The sequence below is a fragment of the Agelaius phoeniceus genome, chromosome 1 (genome assembly GCF_051311805.1).
Source record: "Agelaius phoeniceus isolate bAgePho1 chromosome 1, bAgePho1.hap1, whole genome shotgun sequence".
Taxonomy (NCBI): Eukaryota; Metazoa; Chordata; class Aves; order Passeriformes; family Icteridae; genus Agelaius; species Agelaius phoeniceus.
In genome coordinates, this window is record NC_135265.1 from 89,689,932 (window position 1) to 89,716,024 (window position 26,093).

Here is a 26,093-nt window from a genome sequence, read left to right on the forward strand (position 1 = left end):
GCTCCTCACAGGAGCATAGTTGCACACAGCTTTACATAACTGTACAAGATTTCAGTTTGCTTTTAAATTATCTCAAATGTTTTATTGTGACAATAAATAGGAACAATCAATACACTATTATGAAACTGTGCAGAGGAAGTTGATCTGAAAGCTGTTGCACAAGGAATCTGCTGAATCTTTTAGGACCCAAAGCTTCAAACTTCAGTTTTTAGGATTGGATTCCAGTCTTTTGCTTAATTTAATTTATTTTTGCTGCTAACTCTGGTGATCCACGTTTATCAGGATGTTTCAAAAGCCTGCTAATTCTGTCAGCTGTTCTGATTTTGTCAGCAGATGGACTTACACCTAAAAGAAGACAAGCTGCTTGAGCACTTGTTTTCTGTTCAAGTCCTCCTTTACAGTACGATGAAATACTGCAAGTTCCAGAGGTGGAAACTGTACATGGAGCAGTTGCCACACCAATTCCAGCTGCTGTCACAGTTCTGGCCAGCCCTCGTCTGGCTTGGCTCAGCTCTGCCAGCACCTGCAGGGGCCCTGGCACCCTTGGAACCGTGCATGTCCTGGAGGTGGCTGTGCCTCCTTCCCTGGTCAGGGAAGCATGTCCTGGAGGAGGAGAGGGTCAGGCACTGCAGACAAGCACTTCAGCCAGGTCCTTCAGCCTGCTGCCTCCACTCTCTCATGGAAGAGAAGAACCCATCCTTGGAATCACAGAATCATGGAATCACTGAGGTTGGAAAAGACCTCTATGATTGTTGAGTCAAATCATTTTCCCAAACAGGTTCACCACTAAACCGTGTCCCCACCTGCCACATCCACACACCTTTTGAACACTTCCAAGGCTGGTGATTCCACCACTTCCCAGGGCAGCCTGTTCCAAAGCCTGGCCACCCTCTCCAGAAAGGAATTTTCCCTACTATCTAATCCAAAACTCTCTGGCACAACTTGAGTCTACTTCCTCTGGGTCCTGTCACTTGTTATCTGGAAGAAGAGACCACCTTCCACCTCATTACAAGTGCCTTTTAGTCCTTCTCCATATGGGATAGCTTCCTGAGGGGCTGGAAGGAAGCTGTGCTGGCCCAGGGGCGCCTGTGCTGGCACAGGGAGGTCACAGCAGGAGCAGCTGCCCAGCAGGCAAAGTGTGTCAGGCTGCACCTGAGCTGCAGGGGAGGACAGCTTCTCTCCCAGCTGGGAACATCCCTGTGGAGCCAGCCTGCCATGGCATTCTGAGGGCTGCCCGTAGCCAGGGGTACCCTTGGCCCAGCTGGTACCACACCATGATCAGACCTGGCCCCACAAAAGGAAACCAGTGGCTCCATCCTTCCTGTGGCCTTGATTTATATCCCAAATAACTTTCTGCTACCATTTCTTTTCTTTATTGCCACCTAGTTTCATACTCTTTCATAACATCATCATCATCATCCTGTGAGATGAAAGACATATTCATCTAAGAAAAGGAATATGCCCACATTCTTCCGCAAATGCCTATGCAAAATATAGGATTTTTATAAAGGGGATATTTCCCTTTAAATTGGGTTTTGTAAAATTGTGTGTTATTTATAGACAAGTTAGCTTACTTTTTTTTAATAGCCCTTTTTAACTTTTAAAAAAGTAGTACATTAAAAATATAGGAGTAGGAGACAAAAAAACAAATGTGTCATTAGAAATGTTTTAACACCAGTAATCCAATCTAAATGTAAGGCCCACATTTTCCTGCATTTATAATTAGCAGTATGCAATACCTTTCTTGTGTAGTCGCCTATATCATGAAAGGATGAGTTTCATAGACATTTATTGGCCCAAATAGAGCCGTGGGACCTGCCAAACATAAGCCTAGCATCTCTTGAAGGAGGAGATTACCTTAGAGCACAGGAAAGGGCTCTGTTGAATAAATAAGTGACTGTGACAGGGCAGGGCAGCCCCACCTTGCCTGTTCCAGTCCACAGGGTGGCAATATAGACAACACCTCCGAGCACCTGTGGATCGCACTGGAGCTGGTGCTGTAAGTCCTACAGAAAAAGGCACAGTGCCTTCCAAGGTCATTAGCCATGCTATTACAATGATAAAGACATCTGAGCTAGATGCTGGACCAGCGTATTTGCTTCTGCAAATATTTAACAACTGATAGATAACTAACAACCATTGGCACCTTGCATTACCAGAGCAAGATAAAATTCTTCAAAAAGAGGATTTTCTCAATGTAAGGCAAACAGGACTGGTTTTTTGGATCCTGATAGAAGCTGCTTGGTCCTGAAACTTGGAAGAGAGAAATTTTTGGTAGTCCAGTTGCCACGTGACCACAACTGGATGTATTAGCTGAACTAAATAGGAGATATAACATGAACACGGTGTTGAAGTTGACACCACAGAAGGAAGAGATGCCATCCATGGGGACATGGACAAGCTTGAGAAGTGGGCACATGAGAGCATAAGGGGGTTCAACTAGTCCAGGTGAAAGGTGCTGCACCTGGATCAGGGCAGTTCCAAGCACAAATACAGTCTGGGTGACTAATGGACTGGGAATACCCCTGCAGAGAAGGACTGTAGGGATGTTGATGGACAAAAACTTGGATGTGAGCCAACAATGTGCATTTACAGCCCGGGAGATGAATCAACCAAATTCTGTATCAAAAAAAGCATGACCAACAGGCCAAGAGAGGTGATTTTCCCTTGTACTTTGCGCTCGTAAGTCACCACCTGGAATACTGCATCCAGCTCTGGGGCACTCCGCACAAGGAAGATGTGGACTTATTGGAGCAAGTCCAGAGGTGTCCACAAAGATGATCAGAGAGCTGGAGCACCCCTCCTCTGAGGACAGGCTGAGAGAGTTGGGGCTGTTCAGCTTGGAGAAGAGCAGGCTCCAGAGAGACTTTAGAGCATCTTCCAGTACCTGAAGGGACTACAAAGAAGCCAGAAAGGGACTTTTGGCAGGGCATGCAGTGATAGGACAAGTGGCAATGGCTTCACAATTGAAGAGAGTAGGTTTCGATTAGATAATAGGAAGAAAATCTTCACTACAAAGGTGGTGAGGCACTGGGACAGGTTGCACAGAGGAGTTGTGGATGACCCATCCACAAGCTGGGTGGGGACACTTTGAGCAGCTTGGTCTAGTGGAATGTCCCCCTGCCAGTGGCTGGGAGGTTGGAACTAAATGACCTTTAAGGCCCCTTCCAAAGCATTCTATGATTCTGTGATGACTCTGGGAACAAAGAACAAGGTAAAAATCTAATTATGATAGTAAGCTGTGCTTGAAAGAAGAAACAGTGATCTAAGGGGAGGTTGCTAAGGCAGGTCCTGAAGGATCAGTTTAGGAACAACGTTTTGTCATTCTTCTACTAATGACTAAGGACAAAAAATAGTAGCATGGTAATTAAATGTTCCTGACACATTCTCAGAAGGATTGGGAATGTTGTAATAGTATCATTCAGGAAGAGCTGTGCAGCTTAATGCACTGGAGTAGCAGAAACAGAGTGAAATTGAATATGTGGTTTCAGCAACTTAAAAAAGCAAGTTCTGCCACAAGTTAGGAAGTCCTTAGTTGGAATCAGTAAAGGAGAAGAAAGTTGCTGTTCTAGTGGTTAATCAGGAGATAGCACATCCACAGACCTGACAGGGTCATGAAAAAGGCAAGGGCTATTGCTAGGCAGACTGAGACACATTTCAAGTCACTTTAGGGAAATATTAATACCTATTGCAAGACCCAGGGGAAATCCATATGGGCTACTGTATACAGTTGGCCACGTGAAGGATGAAGATTTTTGGTTTTGTAGCTTTTCTATCCAAAGATATTGAACAGCCTCTGGAATCAACTTTGAACAAACATGGTAAGGTTGCAAAGGGATGCTACGATGTGTTCACCTCTTTTTCCAGGGGCTGGACTTACAAGATCTCTCCTAGTTCTCTACTTTGACCACCCTGTATCACTGCAATGAGCCTGCAGCTGGCAACATTTCTTATTACATATACAGTGTTAGATTTTACATATAGTCTTCAGTGACAAGTAACTTATCTTTTGAAAACAACAAGGTTCAAAGGGAACAGTGTTGTTATGATCGTGCAGAAATAAAGAGGATAGGAGTAGTATCTGTGATATTTGTTAACCAGTGGGTTTTTTTATTTTTGACCACTATATCTAGGGTCACTGAAAAGGTGAAGGGACCTTTGATTTCAAGCCCATTTATAAAAAGACATGTTCTTCAGACCTTGTTCTGTACTGATTTGAGGTGTTGGGGTAAGCAGATTATGCTTATGACTTTAAAGGTCAGATTTTATAATCCCTTTCATACTCCATCCTTTTGGTCAGAACATTTAGTAGGGTACAATCTGTTACAGAGGAACATTCATTATGAAACATACAATTCTGTAGGCATACACAATTGGAAACTGAACGTGATGATGAGTCACAATCAGTTTATCTTCCCTATAAAAAATGATATGAAATCTCCATATTTAGTCTGAGGCCAGTGGAATCCCACTATTCCTCATTTGCTAAGGCTATATTTGTATTTAAGTGAGTTTAAACAGGGGAGTGGCAAGGGGTGTTACATATCCTTACAGGTGATTAGGGTTTATAGCCAAATTATCTCCTGAATTACATTAGCTGAAATCAATGTATTCCACTGGATGAACAGACTGTTCCATAAAACCTTGGCAGATAAAGCATTAATAAGTGTCAGAGCTGACTTGGTCAATTGAATGATTTGCTGACGCTTCTTTTTACCACAAGCCTGCACTCACAAGTCCAGTGCCAAAGGTTCAGTATATATAGCTGAAGACAGCAAATAGATGCTCTCTTTTTGAGCAGGGTTCTGACAAGCTGCCTTTCTCATTATCCCTCACTGGCAGCACTTTCAGGCAGGAAATTTAAAACATGGTAAAGCTGAAGCTGCCCAATCCTGGCCTGGAGGACAGGATACCTTCCCATGATGAACTTGAGGTTCTTGAGAAAGAAGAGGCAGACTCCAGACCAAAATGGGACAACAAAGCACAGTATATGCTGACCTGTGTAGGGTTTTGTGTGGGCTTGGGAAATGTCTGGAGGTTCCCGTATCTCTGTCAGAGCCATGGAGGAGGTATGTCTTTAATACATCTTAATTAACTTAACTTTGGGTATGAACCAGGTTTCATCTCTCTTTTGGCAAGCAAATAATGGGATATGTTTAGAACTGTTCAGGTGCTGTGAGAACAGGGATGATCTCTCTAGAAGACTGTATAACAGAGAAGGTAATTTCACAGGTCGTGATCACACACTCAAGTCACATTACTGATGGAAGAAAAGGAAGGGTCTGTTTTTATTTCAGGACAAAGGATTGAACAAGTGAATCTTCCACTGTCATGTACATAGTTTAGTTTCTCCATCTAAACCAAGTGTTGCTTTCCATACATATATACATATATATATAGTGTGTATTTAAAATATTAATAAACTACTTGATTCTGCTCATGATACCAAATGATCTTTTTAGAATAGATTTTTCATTGGGCTTGGACTGATCCATGTATCCCCTGTAGAGTGAGTGTTTGTATAATTTGTGCTAGGATTAACAGCATGAATGAAGTCAACATTAAAAGTATTTGTTTAGCAGTTATTAAGTCATTTAAAATCCAAGCATATATTATTTACTGTATAATTTACTGGAACTCCTTAAGGTTTAGGTAAGGACTGAATGACATTGTTAGAAATTTTGCTTTCTTTTGCTGCTTGTTTTGGAAGGGGCTGAACCATTGCTTAAATATTGTACAACAACATAATTTTTTCATTTTCTTGCTGACTTTTTTGTCTGCTATCTGGTTACTGTTCACTTTTCACTCTGAGATATGTGTAAGATGTATTTGTTCCTTTGTATTTGTTCCTTTGGTCTTGAAAGAAAAAAATTGGCTTAAAGAACAGTATTTCAAAGTAATATTCTTTTGTATGTACAAGGTGAGATATTTAAAAATTGCTTTCCTTGTTAGAGTAGGGACAACTGAGGGCTCTGTGGGGAGTTGCTCACACAAACTCAGGGACATGCAGCAACAGTTGCGATAACAGTTGCAAGAAGAGATGCTTTTATCAGTAAGATTTCTCTAGCATGGACTGATATTTAAAGTCTGCAGTGCAAACTGGAGGTCATTTGCAGCAGAGTCAGGTCCTGTAGCAAAAAAGTTATAGCACACATACAATCAGAAACGTTTCCATATTTGAAAATTTTAATTTGAAAAAAGTGGATATATATCTCCAGAACCGATGGCACTCATTGGCTTCTCAGGTTTTTAAACTTAGTTTTAGAAAGTGGACATGCCTGGTTTTCCAGGGTACATTTATAGGCACTTCCTTGCTTTTTGGTCTTAATTTCCCTTGTGTTCTAGTCAGGTGAAATGCAGCTGAAATGCAACCCCCCAACAAATGCAAAGACCTTGGTATGGATCATGGTTTTATTAGGGATGTCAGTGAAGATTTATGAATTGCTTGTGTGTCTGTGTCAGTCCTCTGGCAGCAATTCTCTTTCTTTCTCATCGTCCTGTAACTTTTTCGTTCTCAGGAAGCACTGTCAGGAACACTGACAGCAGTTAACCCTGGGTTCTTTTTCCCCTGGGACCCTCTCACTCAAATTTTAGGTAGAATTTGAAAGGGAGTCATAGCAAAGGAATTATAAGCTAATACACAGATGTGTGTCCTTCTAGCTAGACTTGCTACCTTCTCTAATATTCTTCTGCACAGCACCAAATGCTGTGATTCATATCAATAAACACAAGTAATGCCTTCTTGTGACTTTTAGAAAGGATTCCCTAATTTCATCCCACATAAGGATGGAGGGCTGTTGTGCAATGCTTCCTCCTCCTCCTCCTCTGCTGTACATCTCAGCCTCTCATGGTGGGTCTAAATCCAGCTCTTGCCACCACTGTCACCCTCCCATGACAATTTCTGTTCTTGAACTTCTCCCTTAAATCAGAAAGAAAGAAAAAAAAAAGACTGCTTGCTTTTTGGATGGATGCCTTTGAATTTGAACATGTGATTATTTGTATTGTATAAACAGATCTCAAAGTTCTTACTTCTGAAGATATTTTGGTGTTGAGACAGTTTCTGTCTCATGATGTTTTGTGGCTCCTGCATCTCTAATTCCCATTCAGCCGTGTTTGCAGCATACCAAGCACCCAGTAGAGGCAGCACTGCATTATCTGGGATTGCAGCTGTCAGATTGCTGAAGGAAACTCCCTGGCACCACAAAACCACGCCAGAATAGGATGCTTCTGGTAGTCACTGTGTATGACATCCAGCCTCAGTTGTGCTCCCTCTAAGCAGCTGCACCTACATCCAGTTGGAAATGGTATTTACTGGGCATGGAAATTGTATTTACTGGGCATTTTGGGCAAGTTCTGCCTTAGTCTTTGCCCCTCAGCATGTTGGCCAAGATGATTAATTCATCTTTGGATTTGTGTGGTCCACTCAGGGGCACAAATGTGCCTCTATAACAGAGCAGGGTAAAACTGCAACATTATAAACCTTTTTCCAAATTATCCAGTAGAAAGCAAACATGAGTTCACTGAGGAAACTCCATTCTGCCCCAGTAGTTAGAGTGCCTTTACCCTGGATGATGTTTGTCCTCATACTTTGTGTCTTCAAGATATGTCTTCACTGAATGCTGAGTGCAAGAAGCAGGAATCCCTGTTCCTGCTCTCCCACTGGAAACAGGGGTTATGTTCCTGCTTGGATTGTTCCTGGAGTGATTATTTTAGAGTCCTAAAGTTCACATTGGATATGATGGTGGATTATGGTTGCCAGTTAAGAGATTAAATAAAAAACAAAACCAAAACCAAAACAAACCAACCAGATATATTTTTTGCAGGAAATATCTGCAGTGGATGTGAAACAGTCACTCAAAGTTACATAGACTGTCTCCTGAAAATTGTTTCTAATTTCTAAATATTGGCTTGGCTATCTTAACTTCTTTCTTTTTAACTATATGGATATCTATATAGTGAAAAAGCAAGAAGTTAAGATAGCCAAGCCAATATGTTTGGATCATTTTGGATGGGTGAGGTCTGGTAGCAATGGTGTGGAGAGTACTTCAGCCTAGGACACCCCTAAATGAGACTGGATTTCCACCTACTTCATGAACCAGTGGTTGTACATGTTACATCCCTTATGAAGCATAAATGGACTACAGTAAAGCATAAAATTTACCCTTGTGTGACACCTGGACTTCAAAAAGGTGGATTTTTTTTCTCTGCAAATTGTCTGCAGTGAAGGTAGTTAGGAGCACTGTGTTTATAAGTAATGCTTATTTTCAGATGTTGAACTTAAATCTGGAATTATTTAAGAGCTGCTTCTTCCTAAGCACAGCACTATGATAGTGTTTTCACACTGAGATACCCAAATACACAAAAATAAATTGGTGGTTACATAATTTACTTACTTTTGTTGTCATAGATAATGAGTTTATATTTTTTAAAATGGAAAATTTACTCCAGTGAAATTTAGCAAAGGAAAGCACATTTTATCCTTTAATGTCTTAAAAGTTGTCAAATCCATCATTACAAAAGGCAAAATCGAGTTCAATATGCACACAATGTAAAAGGTGTGGTGTTTGCCATAGTGATTTCACCAGCTTAATGAGATTGAAATTTCCCTTCATTTGATAGCACTCTCTGACATTGCTCATAGCTTTGTTTAATCTTTATTGAGCAACATGTCATTTAATCAACTGTTAAACATTTTCATTTTATCCCTGATGACCATTATAAAAAAGAGGATGCATATTTAATGTTTAAACCATTGATTTTTTAAAAAAAGTCTCTAACTCTACAGCTCACATATGGAAACCTTGCCACTGCATGAGGCAGAACTTTTTTATCTCTCTGCATGCCACACTGAAAGAAGGGACAGTAATGATGTCAGCAATTCCTCACTTAGCAGTTGATGAAATAACATGTTGCTACAGTTGAGGTCTCAGAATATGTTAGTACAGTAAAACAACTCCATCTGAAGTCTGCCTGCCTTCCCTTTGTGATGAACTGTGTGCAAGCAATAATGATTTTTTAAAATAATTTTTTAAAATCCTACATAAGCAGTTCTTAGATTAGAGAGGAAACAACAGCTATACGGATGTTCAAACCAAATATTATTTGTTTTGAAATACAGTATTGAAACAGGATGAGAATCTAATATCTCACTTTTAAGGTTTTCAGACTAGAATATCAATCATTGTTTGTGTACACATACACAGTGTCTGATTTCAGATCATTGGCTCATTTGTTAGGATCATAAAATTGTGGCAGCTTAAAAAGTATTAGTTTATTTTTTTGTGTCCTGTGTGAACCTGAAAGTTGTGCAGGAAATATCTGAAAGTGTTCTAAAGGTGTGTGGGTGTGGCACCTGGGGACAGGTGCCCAGGTGGTGGTGATTGGGCTCCATGATCTTAGAGGTCTTTTCCAACCATAATGACTCTATGATTCTATATGGCACCTTTGCCAAGCCAAATTATTGTTTTTCCATTATTGTTTTTCCTTCTTTCAGAAAGGTTGGGGAGAAATTGAGAGAAAGTAAAAATGCAGCAGAGATGGATTTCTGAGCTGGCTGCTAGAATTGAACACTAGAAACCAAAGAACCCAAGAAAGAGAGAAGTGTTATATGTCATTGAGAGCTATAATTTTATTTCTCTTGAAAATATAACAATATTCCTACAGCTAAATATTGGTAGTTTCAAATACAAAAATGCTATTCAAAATGCTGAGTCCTTTGTGGCACGTGCCACACATCAGGGTGAATGACTAATCACTGAAAAGATATTTTTATTGAAGATGGTTTCCAATGGTAGCTCTACAGACATGGTACTCTCAGACTTCTATACAGCATGTCATTTAGCCACACACAAAAAACCTTCTTACTAAAAAATTATCAATTTTTAAAATCAGTGTGGTTTATCTTGCTTGTGTTAAAGCCTAGTTACTACTGTAAAAATGTAGACTGACAAAACATTTCAGAGGAAATCCAGAAGAAAAACTGAGACATACTTTTTTGTTAGGCAAAGTCTGAAGGACTCATTATTATTTATTTGTAGAGATGTTTGTTAAACTTCCAACTTTGCTGACTGTTCCTCTCTTTCTTCTGTGTCAGTCTATGTCTTCAGGGAAAGGATTATATGGACATCATCTCCAAGAAGGAGAGTATCTCATTTATTTTCTTCCTCACTCCTCCCATCTCAGCTACATCCCCTTCTGAGGAGAACATTTAGTCCTTGCAAGAACAGCCTTGCATTGGTGTGGAGCAGCTCTGTGGTAGATCTGGGAGCCTCAGGCTGTTGCTGCCTCACTTTGGAGAAAAGTGGCTATTTTGTAATGCCAGGAAAGAGCAAACTATGATGATCCACCCCGGTTTTGAGGAAAGTGAACTCCCCTAGCTGCAGATTCAAATTTAGCATTGTGGTCTTAGTTGAGATATTGTTACAAATGGTGTCAGTGCTAAAGCAGGCAATTCCTGACTCTCGTCTTTTTGGCTGTGTATTTCCATGTCACAAACCTGTGAAATATATAGGCCTTACTCCAATTTTTGAGTACCTAGGATCTCTTCCAAAACAAGGTTCTTTCCTCTGTTTCCCACTGCTCCAGGGACATCTACGAATTTACTGACTGCAGGAGGTACTGCTGTCAGCTCTAACAGGGCAGCCCTCTCTCCATGCTTTGTTCACTGTCACCTGGAAGGCATCTAAGCCAGAAATGGCAATGGACTCCTCATCCACCTGTGCCTGGCATCACTGCTGAGAGTGCAAAGGTTTTGCCCATGTTGGCAGAAGATCTGGGACTCCTTGAAACTGTGTCAGACTCAGTCACTGCAAAGAACTGTCTGTCCTTTCAGTTTCTAAGGGCTTGTCCCATTTTGTCTTTATGGACTTCCTTAGCTGTGCTGGAACATGCAGTAGTGTGCACTTAAGGGCCCCTGTTAATCTGATTAGATGTGCAGTGCATGCAAATTTGGCTTCAAATAGTTTCTTCTCTGCTGATTCTCCACCCTCTTTCTGTGAATAACACTTCTCATAACTGTTTTACTTTTGTTTTCATAGTAAGCAAGATGTTTGCATTGTATGCAATGAGAGCTCCCTCACTGTTGCATTCCATCCCTTTACATCCTGATGGCTTCCTTTCCATCCTCCCCCTCCTGATGGGAGGCTCAGTGGGACAACCACCACACTTGGAGTCTGGCCTTTCACTAAGACAGAGTTACTTACAGTGCATGAAAGTGCAAGCAGCCATAAATGTGTTCTGTGCTCCAGCCCCGTGCCAGCCTGACACAGTTTCCTTCGTGTCACACTCTGACCAGGAGCTCTCATGAGGGTAAAATCAGAGAAGCACACAATCACTGTGTTTATACCAGCAGTTTTAAATTCCAGAGTATTCTCTCTCTCTGTCTCAAGCAAGACACCTCATAAGAGTCTGAAACCTGACCCTGCAGAGTTTGTGTGGATGCCTCATCTGGATCTTTTCTTGTTACCTGCTCTTTCGGGTGCCATATGGGTCTCTGCTACACCACGCTCTCAATTCTCTCTGGTAAAGCCCTTCTTGAGCAACAATAACAGTCAAGTCCAGAAGATGGATCTGTACAGCTACCTGATCCAAACACTCCCCATTTGCACTGAGGTTAAGTCCTTGTCACCCTTTGAAACTCAGCTTGCAGTGATTTTAGATCATGCCTTGAAACCTAAGCATGGACTGGCAGGTAGTTCAGCTGAGGTGCTCCTATTGGAGACACATCACCTTTTTGGGTCAGGTCACAGTAAGATCACTTGAGGACTTGATTAGAAATTATATCCCTGGTCAAAGATCTTATTGAAGAAGGAAATGTACAACCTTTATAGTCTTTTCAAGCTATGACCAATTGCTCCTTATCATATCTATCAAATAAAAATCTTTTTTGATAGCTGTCATCTCTGTTGGCAGAAGGGGGAGAAGATCAGGCTGTTTCTAAGCAGCTTTAGAAAGCATTCAAAGGTAGTCTGAACCTTTTGCTTTCAGCAGACAGCAGGCAGGCTGATATTCTGATTTAGAATCCATTTTTTTCTCACTAATCTAAACTGCACAGTTCACCTCCACTCACACAGTTCTAGCTGTCTGGACAGGCATGGCTTTCCCTCCAAGACAGGGAGATTCAGCAGCAGCACAGTCCCAACACCACAGCTCTCCCTGTTGACAGCACAGTGTGTAAAATTTGCTGCAGGACTCTCAGAGTAGAGCCATCTTCTGTGCTGGACCTGGCAAGAGTGTTCTACCAGCCTCAGGGGATTTCCTCCAGGTGCTTATGGAGCTCCCTTTATTAAGATGCTGTAGAAGTCTTTAAGTATCACATGTCTATAACAGAGCAGTCAGATAAAGGGGTCCCATAACTCTCTTTGCACAGACACAAAAAGAAGAAAGGAAAAAAACCAAAAAGGTGTGCTGTGTGCTCACAGCCTGCCAGCTTTCTTGATAGCTTGGCATCCCCAGGAAGTAAATTTCAGTTTCTGGAATGGCTTTCATTCTTCAGATTTCCTCTTTCACTTGTTATCTGATTTTCATTGCACACATGAAGAAAAAGTCAGTAAATACTCAGACCTGAACCCTTAATATTCTGGTCTGCATTCTCTTCATTGCTCCCAGATTAATTGCTCCTATTTAGATTAGGGAGATAAAGCCATTTTGTGATGACAGATAACAATAATTCTAATGTGCAGCAATATTCAAGCATTTGACTCTGAACTTTTACAGTGCAGTGTGGTGCTCTGGGGTACCTCCCATATCCAAGGTGCACCTTGTTCAGGAAAAAATTAAGAATACTTGTCCTATACTAACCAACTTTATCATCATTAACAGGGTTTGAACCCTGCACTTCAGATGTCTTCTAATCAAACCCAAACATTGTTGAACGAAGATGCCAAGAACTTCTTGTTGTTTCAGACAGACAGCCCAAGGCTCCTGCCTAATATTTAAGGGTACTTTGCTTAGTTCACTCAACTATTTCATACACTTTGCATGAGTCACAGCTATAAAACCATAATTTTTTGCAGGAAAAAAAAAAGGGGAAGGCATTCCAGCAGAGTAGCTATCTTTCCTTCTCTTGCAATACAAAGGTAGCTTTTTCAAATTTTAACCTTGAGAGTGTATAATTTCTCTTTATGTGTGTCTCTTGGGAAGAATAAGAATTCCTACCGGAAACTACACATGTAACTGAGTGCCCTGCCTGGGCAATCAGGAAAAGCATTGCTCAGAAAACAGGGAAGAGTTTCCACAAAGGTTCTTACAGTTGCTTATCATGTCAAAAGTGCTTACAGGTTGCTTACAGGTCTGCTTATCACATCTCACAAGCCTAATTGTTTTGTTTTAGTACTTCACTGACTGGAATTGTTATTTTTCTTATCCATTCCAGGAGCCTTCATGATCCCTTTCCTGATTTTGCTGGTCCTAGAGGGTATCCCCCTGCTTCATCTTGAGTTTGCCATTGGTCAAAGGCTGAGGAAAGGCAGTGTGGGCGTATGGAGCTCTATCCACCCTACCCTGAAAGGGGTTGGTAAGTCAAAAAGCTGCCTGAGAAAGCACAAGTTTCTGAACTGATGATCTAAAAATCAAATCTACTGGGTTTTATTTTGGTGTGCCATAAGAGATTTCAGGATCTATTAGTTTTCCCCTCTTCCTAACTCTCCATTGATAGGTCAAACTAATCATGATAAAGCACAATGACAATTTTGTGTTCACATTCTCAAGTACCATGGGTCCTGTTAAAGCCTTTCCCTAATCTGAGACCAATTTCAGGCCTCAGGGATATTTTCTGCATTATCCATACTGGCTGTTTTTACCATTAGGATGAATCTTTAGGTGTGCCAAAAATCGTTCTGTTAACTGTTCTGTGGATAAATATTAGTTGAATCTTTATCTGATAGACCTCAGCTCCACTTAATTTCACTTTTTTGCTTTTGAGAGTTGCCATTCCATAAGCCATAGAAACAGTATTTTGCAGAAAATACTTCTTCACCACTGTACCAAACTTGTGAGTATAACAGTCCATTTGAAAATGTTGTAGGAGCAGCATTATGCACACAGCATAAAAATCTCCACAGCTGCCTCCTTACACAGGAAACACAGGAGGTGCCTCTGAACATCAGGAAATATGGTGAGGGTGAGCAGACACTGGCATGGGCTGCCCAGGGAGGCTCTGGGGTCTCCAGCCTCAGAGATACTCAAAGCCTGCCTGGACATGGTCCTGGGCAACCAGCTTTGGGTGGCCAGGCTGGAGCAGGGGTTGGACCAGGTGACCTCCAGAGACCCCTTCCAACCTCAGCCACACACTTGGAAGGGAGGAAACAGGATTGCTTTGGCACCCACTGCATTTGTAAATCAGTTACAAAAGATAATTGTTCATTGCATCTGGAATTTTTCAAGAGTCTTTAGAACATAGGAGCTCTCAGGAGCTAATGATTAGCATTTGCTGTCTGCCAGAGAAGTCACCAGAGGTTGATTACTTGGGAACAGGCAGAGGAGGACAGATACCAGTGTGAATTCTGTACCTGGTCACAGACTGTGCCTCCTGGCAGCTGTCCATCCTCTACAACACCACCCCTGCTGACTTTGCAGGGACGTTGTGGAAGAAGGAGATATTTCAGTCTCATTCAACCAAAATCCCAAGTCAGCTGAGCTTTGCATGTGCCCAGCATCCCAAACTCCCTGGATATCAGCTGGCAAGGCTGGGAACATGATTGTGTATTGTCTGTAGGGAATTAGTCTTCTCATAAAGTTGGCTCCTAAGTGGGCATCACCTTCAGTCTCAAAGAGTTTTTAGGATGTAACTCTACTTGGGACTCACCTGTCCAACCTTTAGGCAAAAAATTCACACTGATAAACCTACATCCAGAATGTGGCAGATTTTTTCCATCCAAAATGAGGAGGGATAGGTTGAGTTTGATACCATGTACTTTGATATATCTTGAAGACAAGAGTGTTGCAATTTACACAGTGTTCTGATTATTTTTTTCAGGCATAGCATCAATGTTTGTATCTTTCCTGGTGGGCTTATATTATAACACTATTATTGCCTGGGTGATGTGGTATTTCTTCAACTCCTTCCAAGAACCCCTGCCATGGAGTAACTGTCCTCTCAATAACAACAAAACAGGTATATTTCATAAAACATTTTATTTTGTTGCACAGCACAGATTTCTGTTTCTAACAGTTGCCCTAAATGAGCCTTTCTGTGAAACAGCAGTAAGGCATGGCAGTCCTGTCTGGCACATTGCACTATTTGATACTTGTGTTTTGTACAAATTCACATTAAATAAAATGTGGCCAGCGCCTAATCTTGGAGGCAAATTTTGGTTTCTTTTATGAAACCTCATGGTAGATTTTGACAGATGTATTCATATTCAGAATATTCACTAAGTGCATACCTAGTATAAACATTAACACTTTCCAGATTTAAGCAATGTCTTTCATCCATCTCTTCAACAGCCCACCATTAGCACATTGAAAAGGGAAAAAAAAAAAAAAAAAAAAAAAGCATAATCCATTTGAAACACCTGTACCTCTCAGAATGAAAAGTCCACATCTCCTTGGAGACTGCTTGGTGACAGCAGCTTTGTGTTCCATAGTCAGCCCTGCATGACACTGTGTGAAGAAGGTTTTTCTGCTGGGTCTGTGGGCAGCTGTTCAGAGTGCTCTGTCCCTCTCCTCCCAGGATAAGCATGGAAAGCCTCATGAAAGGGCAGGCCAGGGCAGAATATTGCACAGGCCAGCACAGGGCAGGGAGCTGGGGATTCAACTTGAGCTGACAAGAACTTGAACAATGCCCCACAGAACAGAAGAAAAGATATTGCTGAAGGAGGTGTGGGAAGAGAATAAGCACTGTATTAAAATACCTATTAAACAGCTGTCTTTTAAATCTCTTATTTTGCCATGAAACTAGCCTCCAAAAATCTGAAAATTTGCCAACAACAAATCCATTGGCATGAAGTGGAACAATTTAAAACACTGATATTAATTATTTAGCTTCTTTTTCCCCAAGTAAATAAAAGATGTACAGAATGACAAGCATTTTGTGGTTACAGATTATGTAGAAGAGTGTGCCAAGAGCTCTCCTGTAGATTACTTCTGGTACAGAGAAACACTGAACATCTCCACTTCCATTGAGGATTCTGGCAGTATCCAGTGGTGGCTGTTGCTGTGTTTAACATGTGCATGGGGTGTGCTGTACGTGTGCACAATCAGAGGCATTGAAACAACAGGAAAGGTACTCTGTCTTGGGGGAACTTCTTATGAGATGATATTAACCACGCTGTTGTGATCCCTTATTTATACAGAATTAATAATTCTGTAGAAGCTGTCTGGTTTTTGAGTGAAAGCATGTCCAAAATTTTGTGTCATCACTGGGACTGCTTTTTGAAGAATGAAGGTGAATGAAATGGAATCTGGCTTGATTTGATTTATGTGGAGATTTTTGTGATCAACTTTTTGTGAGTCTTCCTTGTCCTTACATATCCTAATACCTACATTTCTAGGTATTATCACTTTAACACTAATATTAATCTTTAATGCAAGATCAAGGGACTCTCTTTTTATTATGGCTATTCTCTTCAAAACATACCTATACAGATTTATTTGGATTTGTGCAAGTCCTAAATATTATCTCTACAACAGAGTGACCAACATTCGGCAAAGTCCTGAGAGTCCATCCTTGCATCAGTCTGGTCTCAGAGTGTACATTATTTTTGATGCTGCTTTTGGATGATCTGAGTTGAATTTCAACAATTACAATTTCTCTTAAATAGGCCAGTATTGCGAAAAAAGTGTTTATTATCCAAATGTACCACAAATATGATTTCACTGAACATTTATTACTGTAGTATGCTAATTGTGACTCACTTGAAACTTGCCATTATTGTTACTGAGCAAACCTTGATTATTTCCCTATTTTCTTCACTTTTAAAAAAATTCAAGTGTTTTGTTTCATTTGAATGGTTTATTGACTTTTTTTTTTTTATGCAGGCTGTGTATGTGACATCAACTCTCCCGTACGTGGTGCTCACCATTTTCCTGATCCGTGGCTTGACACTGAAGGGATCAACCAATGGAATTGTGTATCTCTTCACCCCTAATGTGAGCCACTGCTTGGGCCATTGCTCAGTGAAACATGGTGTAGTCCTCTCTGTAATTGACAACTGATTGAAAATTAGTCCTCCCCACTGGTGCTTCTCTAACTATCCCTCAGGCACCTTAAAAAACCTTGATTCTGTGAGGTGAATCCTCTGCATTGGATATAAAGAGTGTACATAATCACAAATATTTTCTCTCTCTCTCCATCCTCCATCAAAAGCTGTTCTAATGAGTTGAATGATCATCACATAGCAGTGGAGTTGTCACTTATTTGGCTTGATTTATTTTCTTGTATTCTACCTAAGAACCAGCCTAAATTTAAAGCATAAATCATGTATTTGGGAGTAGAACCCACCTAATTGCCATATGAACAAAACATATGAACAAAAAAAACCTAAGAGAAAGGTTTAATAATATAACAGTATTTAAACAAAATTAAAACAGGGATCATTTCCATAAGCAGATCTCTGAATGATCATTATTAATGCTAAGTAATGAACACCTTTTCTGAAACCAGGCATGGCATCTGTCAGCTATGCAAAGAATTTTTTTTAATCAATTTTCAAAATACTTACATAAAAACATCAGATAGGTTTTCTTTTATATAAAAAAGTAAGTTTGACAAAAATATTGACCTATTTGTTGAAATTCTTCAAGAACAGTGAGTCTTGCATGGTTAATATTCTTGTTTTAATTGTTGTTTCAAATCTCTCATACTCAGTTTAAATAGCAATGTTGGATGTGCTTAAAGCTGTGTGTCCTCAGGTCAGTGAGCTGGCGAACCCAGTGACGTGGCTGGATGCAGGAGCTCAGGTGTTTTACTCCTTCTCCCTGGCCTTTGGAGGTCTCATTTCATTCTCCAGTTACAACTCTGTTCAGTAAGTAGCCAGGCAAAACCCAAATTTTATATGACTATTTCATTCTTTCAAATGAAACATCTTTATTTTGCCCTACTGTTGTGCTACTAGGGACTGGGACAGCCTCCCCTCAGACATGTAAGGTGCATCTCCTCTGACTGCTCCTAGCTCTCCCAAACCAAGATTTCAGGTCCCTGCTCTGGCTGACTTCCTAGAGAAAGCTGTGGTGATGCAGGATAGGAAGAAGGGGACTGGCTGCCCAGCACCAGCTGATGAGCAGGAGTTTCCTCTCTGGGAGTGCTCAGTGCATGGTGATGCCCTGGGTCTCAGCAGGTGGCAAAGCATATATTTCAAATCAATTCACAAAATACAGTTTAAAACTTTGGCTTTGCAATGAAGAGATATATCCAATCTTGAAATTTAATCTCAATTCCTTCATATGTGTGCTTTGGAGCCAGGGAATGAGAAATCCCCTTACCCAGAGACTGACCCAGCCTGCAAATTATGATGCAGTGCTATATTCTACATTCTCTCATAAAATATTGCAGTAACTATCAATGCCTCCTGGTGCCTGCCATCCCTTCAGAACTCTTGAAAGGAAAACTATGTGGCATTTGCTAAACCTAGTATTTCTGATAAACATTTCTGAATTAAGTTTTGGATATGTGGTTTGGTCATGCATTCAGAGATCTGTGTTTCAGTTTCGGTTTGAGTTCAATTACCCACAGCAGCATTTCAGTCACTGAGGAAGTTCCTTGCCACCACCTAGGGCTTTATTTCAGGTGTTTTTGAAAAGATCACCTGGAATTTTTGGTGTCTGCAAGTCTCAATGTGTGGTGTCAAGCCCCGCCTAAGGTCCAAGTCAATGTCCCACAGCCATGGGATCAGAACTGGGAGCATCCACATTTCCAAAAGACACAAAGCAGAGGAGCAGTGTCCTCTGCATTTTCCAACACATGGGGCAGTTGCATTCAACGCTCAATGATTCATGACTTAAGGAGGGAACTGAACAAAGTCACCAAACTCCCAGGGAATATAAGTAAAAAAATCCCCATGCAAATTCCACAGTGTTACCCTGTGGTGTTGGGCCACCTGCAATCCAGCACCAGCTGGACCAGGGGTCAGTGAGTCTGCCCCTGGATGGTTTGGGAGTACAAAAATATCAGAAAATACAATAAGGTTTCAATGCTGTCAAGGATTCACTAATTCATAATGAGAAGGAGCTTGAGCATCTGACCTTCTCTAAAAGGAAGAAATGTTTTTCAAGCCTGTCATTGAGAATCTCATGTTACATTGCAAAAACTGACACAAGACTACAGCAAGGTAATGCTGTAAATGGGGAAAGGACACAGTGTGATAGGTCTTGGTTGGACAAGCTTGTCTCTCCTCTTGAACATGTTCAGAAAATTAAATATGACAACATCAAGTTTATCTCCATACACCTTTCTTGCCCAAGACAAATGAGTTATCTGCAGTTTTTCAGCCTTCTCTTACAATGATTAACTAATTTAATATTGATATTTTATCTTGTCCCTCAGATGAAAGTCTGTTTCTGGCTCTGAGAATTCTTTGCATTAGAACAAGTACACTAGCAAGAAGTGCCTGCAGCAGAGGCTTTTCTACAAAGAGTTTTTCTGTCCCATCTTTTCAGCATAATGTTACATTGTTCTTCCAAAACTTGGGAACATTTTGAACCATCTTTTGTTCAACAGTCAAACAAAACTGTTCCCAAGTGCTCTTGGCTGCTGCAATTTCACCATACCCAAGTACTATGAAAAGTGAACTTCTGCTCACTTTTTGTGTCTGAGTATTTGGATTCAAGCCCAAACCTTTCACCTTGCAGCACAATACACCAGCAGTGAAGGCACAGCCCATGGCAGCATGATTCTGCAGACATCCATGACAAGCCTGAAAAGGAGGGGACTCTTTTGCCCCTCATACTTTACTTCCCATGAACCAAACATGAAAACAGCTCAGGCAATTATTCCTTATGAACAGATTATTTGAAGGGGAGAAAAACCACTAAAAGAAACCAAACCCATAGCTATTAAATTGCTTAAGGCACCAAGTTTTAATTTTCTAAATCTAACAGCACTACTTGTGTGCTTTTAGAAGGTTCACTGATGTACCTATGCATCCTAGACTACTTTTTTCTTAGTCTTGGTAGCCAGTTTTACTATTTATTTTAGGAATGTGATTGACATCCATTGTTTCTTCTCTTTGAATTGCAGCAACAACTGTGAGAAAGATGCTGTGATTGTTTCAGTGATCAATGGTTTCACATCCATCTATGCTGCCACTGTCATATATTCCATCATTGGATTCAGAGCCACAGCAAGATATGATGACTGTTTTGACAAGTGAGTTATTGGGGGAAAAAAGCCCCACAGAATATGCAGGTGTTTGGCTGAGGCAGCTCTGTTAGCCTGCTGACAGTGGATTTATCATTTCTGAATAATTGCAGCTCATGACTCACATGGCATCAGAACCACTCATTACTTATAAAAATATGGAATCTTGTGGAACAAATCCCATGGAAAGTGATAATTGTTTAAGTCACTTATTTCCTACATAAATATATTTTATGTTATTCTTCATGCTGACATAGGGCACAAAGGTAATATTCCCTGTTTCTGTGTTGGCTCCATGTTTAAGTTTTCTCCTGGAGAGCTCAAAAGCTTAGGTCTCATCAGAGGTGCCTCATTTTACCCAGGCAGTGAGACTCTGTGGTTTCCAGTCTAGTTCCTCCACATTCAGCTGTGAAACTGCATGATTCACAGCTGCAGACAACTTAGACATTGCCATAAACCACCCAGTCTGGGGACTGGTGTTTAGTTTGCAATGCCAACACAAGCACCTAAATCCTGCATGGGTTTCTAGAGTGTCCATCCATTTAGAATCATCTATGCCATGAGAGTCCGTGTTATATTCACCTTGGAAGAAAGAAAATTGCACATGCACATTTGCTGGACTTTCCAATGTCAAATCCAATCTTGATATTGCACTCTTAGTAACTTGTTTGATGATGTAAACGAGTCCTGATGATGCTTACAAATTAATAATTTCAAATTCCTTACATTTCACTTTTTCAGGAATATTCTTACTCTGATGAATGCATTTGATTTGCCAGAAGGTAACGTAACCCAAGATAACTTTGAACAAATGCAGCAGCTGTGCAACATGACTGATCCAGCCACTTTTGCAACCCTCAAGTTTGAAACCTGTGACCTGGAAACTTTCCTGAATGATGTAAGTTTAACACCCTCAACATATTGATACTTTAAATATGGTAGCAATGCATAGCAACTATTTAATTGCCAAGTCTAGTGACTATGACTTCCAATGTAAATTCAAGTGCTGTGTGATGTTAATGATCCTAAATATTCCCCAGGGAGCTGAAGGAACTGGCCTTGCCTTTATTGTCTTCACGGAAGCAATCACCAAAATGCCTGTCTCACCTTTGTGGTCCATCCTCTTCTTCATCATGCTCTTCTGCTTGGGTTTGTCATCTATGTTTGGGAATATGGAAGGTGTGCTTGTACCTTTACAAGATCTCAAGATTATACCCCCCAGAGTGCCTAAGGAAGTTATTACTGGTAAGTGCATTTTTAGAGATTAAAACCCCCACCCTCCCCAGAGAGCAGCTTGTGTGCTGAAAAAGCAGCCCACCTCACTTCTGCTTTCTGATCTGGAATGGTGTAAGACTCCCAGATAACCTACTGAAGATTTCCTCATGTTCCCCAGTGGAGCAGCTCGTGTGAGGTTCCTTCTGAGCCTGCCGGCAGCTGCTAACCCCTAGGCTTGCCCATCAGCCTGCTCATGATGCCCACTGTCTCCTCCACTGGGAAGTTGGAAGTTGGAGGGCCTGAGTCCTTCACCCAGGCAGGATTTCTCTCAGAGCAACATTATCCCATCATCTATGGGGAAGAGAACCTGTTTTCTCACCTCAGCTTTCTCCCTTTTTGTTTGCCACATCTGCCACCGGTGTAATGTTAGGAGAGTTTTACCCAAACAGAAGCCAGCCTCCCCAGAGTGCCATTAAAAAATAAAGTAGTGGCCTTCAGGCTGCAAGAGTTACTTTTTAAGCTTTATAGCTACTGGGGAAATACTTTTATTTCCCATTTTGCTTTCACTTTCACACCTAAGTGTGCCGTTGTTTTTGTTTTTTTCCCACAGGTCTCGTTTGTTTGGTGTGTTATTTCATAGCTTTCATTTTTGTGCTGAATTCTGGTAATTACTGGCTGAGTCTGTTTGATGGTTATGCTGGCTCTATTCCCCTGCTGATAATTGCATTTTGTGAGATGTTTTCAGTTGTCTACATTTATGGAATAGACAGGTATGAAATACAGCTTAACCATTGCTTGATATCAATGCATAAAGTGATTATTGTTGTATAGCTACAATCTCACTGCATCTCTGTGCACAGAATTTCTGTTATAGAAATCAATGAAATTATGCAGCTATAATTTAGGTTGCTTATATGTTTCAGGTTTTTTAAAGAGTTCTCAGTGAAAAGAAATTATGCTTGCCAAATATTTGTATGTGAAAGCTTTCCACTTTATAAATACATTACAATAAATAATGCTCTTTAACAACTAGTTCAAATAAAGATATCCCTAGGACATTGCAAGAGAATATTAGGCATCAATCGAGTGCATTAATATGAATGCAAATAATTTCTTTTTAAAGTAGGCATCAGGATGTAGATATTTGCAACAGTCACATAAGAGCCTCTATAGATCATTTGCCTTTTAAATATGGTGACGTTTATAATGACTCTTCTTCAGGAAAATTGCATTAAACATTTAATTAGCAGAAGCAAAGTACATGCACATTGGCACCAAGCTGAAAGTTTAACACAGAGTTATATGCCAGGAGTGTTTACTGGGAGTGCTAAATGATGTTCTCCAGCACAGGGATCTCCAGGCAGGCTGCAGACATTAGTTTACAGCAGCTTGCAAATCCAGGCTACTGAGATACGTTCTCAGCTGATAAATCCAGGACTTTATCAGATGGAGCAGTGAGTAATTATCCTCTCAACTTTCTACAGATGTAATAAACCAAGTTTCAACATCTTCATGTTTGTAATAAATACAGAAGAAATGTGAAATAAAGTACAGGGAATTCAATCACCCAGAAGTTTTACTTGAACTTGTGCCAGATTCAGCTGCTGCTCCTGGCTGTGGGGTGAATGCCCTTGTGACCCATTTTCCCATACTTTTATGCTACTTGAGGAAGCATGAATCAGGTTAGGTAAATTAGATGGTGTACTCTTGAGAAAGAAGGCTTATTTTAATTTGTTAAGGCCAGAAAAGGCTATGTGGATCACTTTTCCTTCCCTTTAAAATCTCTGAACTCCTTACAAAGTAAATTAAAATAATTCCCAGGACACAAGCATGAGTTGAGTCCATGAAGTGTGGGCAAGGTGTGTGCTTGTGTTTGATTCAGAAAAGAGCCTCATACCAAACTTCAATGTTCCTGGCCAGTACACACCACTGTAGCCCTCTTTGAGAGCAGAGCTTTTCAGGGCTGCCCAAAAGTGGTGTTATCTGCTCCAGATGAGCTTCTGAGAAAGGGCCATTGGTAGAAAGATGGATCTGCTGCTTGAAGGAGAACATGTGTGTTATCCATGACACTCGTGAGCTACACCTGGACATGTGCTGCAGTCAGGACATGGGGCTCCATATCCTTTTAAGACACCCGGATCTCAGAAGTTAGGGGTGAAAAGATAAAATTAATTTCCATAGTAATTGAGATTCTAGTGGATTCAGTGTGTTGTTCATAGTTGAAGGACCACCTCAATAGTCCCATCAGGGTTATTCCCATAGGATATGCAGGAAATCCAGACAAAAGGACTAAAGTAGAAACCTGAAACTTCCAAACTATTTTTTAAGAAGTGTGTGCACAAGGTGTTGCATTATATGTAGAAGACATAAGTTGGTTCAGGAACGATGCAGACATTACCACTATCAATGCAGGGCTTGTTTCTTCTTGTGGAAATATTTTTGCCCTACTGACCACTGCATGTTCCATGAATTATCCAAATAACACAATGTAGGTGTTTTTAATAATGTGTAAAGATAAAAAATGTTTTATTATTCAGTCTGAGAAAACTGGTAGATATCCAAATTAGGCAAACATTCTATTGTAATCTAATTATTAAATTACTTTTATTTGCTTTTTTATTTTTCAATATTGTATCACTCCCTTTAATTATGCAGTACTGAGATACTTAACAAAAAATTGTGAAGCAATACTGCAATATGTTCTGGGGAAAATCCATCTGCACTGACTCTTTTCTGTTGAAGCTATTTCACATATGCCTCACAGACATCTCCAAGATAGTACCTCTCCAAAAATAATTTTCCAGACTTGCAATGATATGTGCCTTAATTTGAACTAGTGAGGTCTAACTCCTGATCTTGTAATTCTGGTCTCAAACTGACATTAGCAAATTCCTGGGAACCACAGTAAGGGGTAGTTTGGATTTCCCTGTTCATGAGCAGGCATTCTCTTATCCTGGCCAGCTTTTAAGTCTGAACCTCCTGCTTTTTGTTTCTAGGTTTAATAAGGATATTGAGTTCATGATTGGACACAAGCCCAACATCTTCTGGCAGGTTACCTGGAGACTCATCAGTCCTCTCATTATGTTAGTTATCTTTTTCTTTTATTTTGTGGTGAAAGTCAACCAAGAACTGCTCTACAGTATTTGGGACCCAAGCTATGTAAGTGTGTAAACCAAAATATTTATTTATAATTATTTTAAGTATTCTTCTTTAATGTAAGAGTCATTGTCAGTTATATTCATCTTCCATCTGAAACAGTTTTCTGGAAAACTTGCCACAAGACATGGAAATGAGACTGCTTTATTTTCTCCTTTTGCAACCTCACTTCCCTCTTATTAATGTTTTGGCCCTCCCTCACCCTTTGATTTCAGCCTTCCCACAAAAAGGCTGATTGGCCATAAGGTCTTGGTGGCCTGTCAGGACCCCCATGCCCACATTCCTTTGTGTCAAGGAAGAGTTCCAGTCCCCCAGTCTCCCTTCCTGGCTCTTACTGCTTTCATGACATTTTCTTTACATCACTTTAAAGTAAAAATAAGCCCAAAACAGCTGAGGCTGGAAACCCTTGAGCAGAAAGCTGCTGTGGAATTGGCAGACTGTTGTGCCATTATGGCTGGCCAATGTCCTGATCACATTTTTGATCTGTTGAATTATTGACTGTGTGCATGGTCCCAGGTATTTGCTCCTCGTGACTTTCTACAACTTGGTTGTTTGCTCTTTCAGGAGGAGTTCCCCAAAACAGAGAAGGTTGAATATCCCTCCTGGGTGTATGCTATCATTGTAATCCTGGCTGGAGTGCCCAGTTTGACCATCCCTACCTTTGCCATCTACAAAGCCATCAGGAACCACTGCCAGAAAAAAAATGATCGTGCTGGCCTTATCGCTACATCTGAGACTTCCATTAATGGAAACTTAAAGTATTCATCATAAACCCTTTCTTTTTTCAAATGTGGAAGAATGCCCTGTCAGTGAGGAAAGTAAAAAAAAAAATCTTTTTGAAGGATCTGGAGTTAATTTTATTTTCATTGAAGGGTAACCATGCGTTGTTTCCAGGTAAACATTTGCATAACAATGCAATGCACTGTGAAGAGTTGATGGCCTGGCTTCTGGAAGCAAAAAAGTGACATTTGCAAGTGATTGGGGCACCAGGCCAAATAATTTGTCCCTTTCTGGTTCTGAAGCCAGCTTGTTTGAAACTGGCTTCTATCCCCTCTGCTTGGGGATGCGCTGTGCATGAAGTGACTCTTCCATGTGTAATCATTCTGGTTGGGTGGCCAATATGAAGGGTAACTCAATGCTGTCCTCTCTTGCACATTAAATTGTTTTTACTTTACGTGCCACTGTGTTGCACAAAGCCACTAATATTTTTTGTCTCATATAGAAGTTTAAATATTTAATAAAAACATTTCTAAGTATGAAAATGACAACTTGATTAATTTAGAATTCTATGTATTTTATAAATTGCCTATGACTTCCAAGTTCCTAGCAAATAGTGCTGCATTTGCTGATGACAGGAGAGGTAATCTTGCAATGGGGCAGCAGCAGCTCAGGACAGAGCAAAATCTGCCTTCTGTGGCACCCGTGAGCA

The 26,093-nt window shown here is 40.6% G+C and overlaps 1 protein-coding gene across 1 annotated transcript; it reads left to right on the forward strand.

The window, feature by feature from the left end:
- Positions 1-4,807: 4,807 nt before the first annotated feature.
- Positions 4,808-25,877, forward strand: LOC129122469 (sodium-dependent neutral amino acid transporter B(0)AT1). Its single transcript, XM_054636362.2, has 12 exons — positions 4,808-5,069; positions 13,373-13,513; positions 14,975-15,112; positions 16,041-16,222; positions 16,978-17,088; positions 17,851-17,963; positions 20,174-20,302; positions 21,035-21,191; positions 21,334-21,538; positions 22,119-22,278; positions 24,505-24,667; positions 25,229-25,877. Exons 1-12 carry the CDS (start codon positions 4,868-4,870, stop codon positions 25,433-25,435), a joined length of 1,908 nt encoding a protein of 635 aa, XP_054492337.2. The 5' UTR covers positions 4,808-4,867; the 3' UTR covers positions 25,436-25,877.
- Positions 25,878-26,093: the final 216 nt, after the last annotated feature.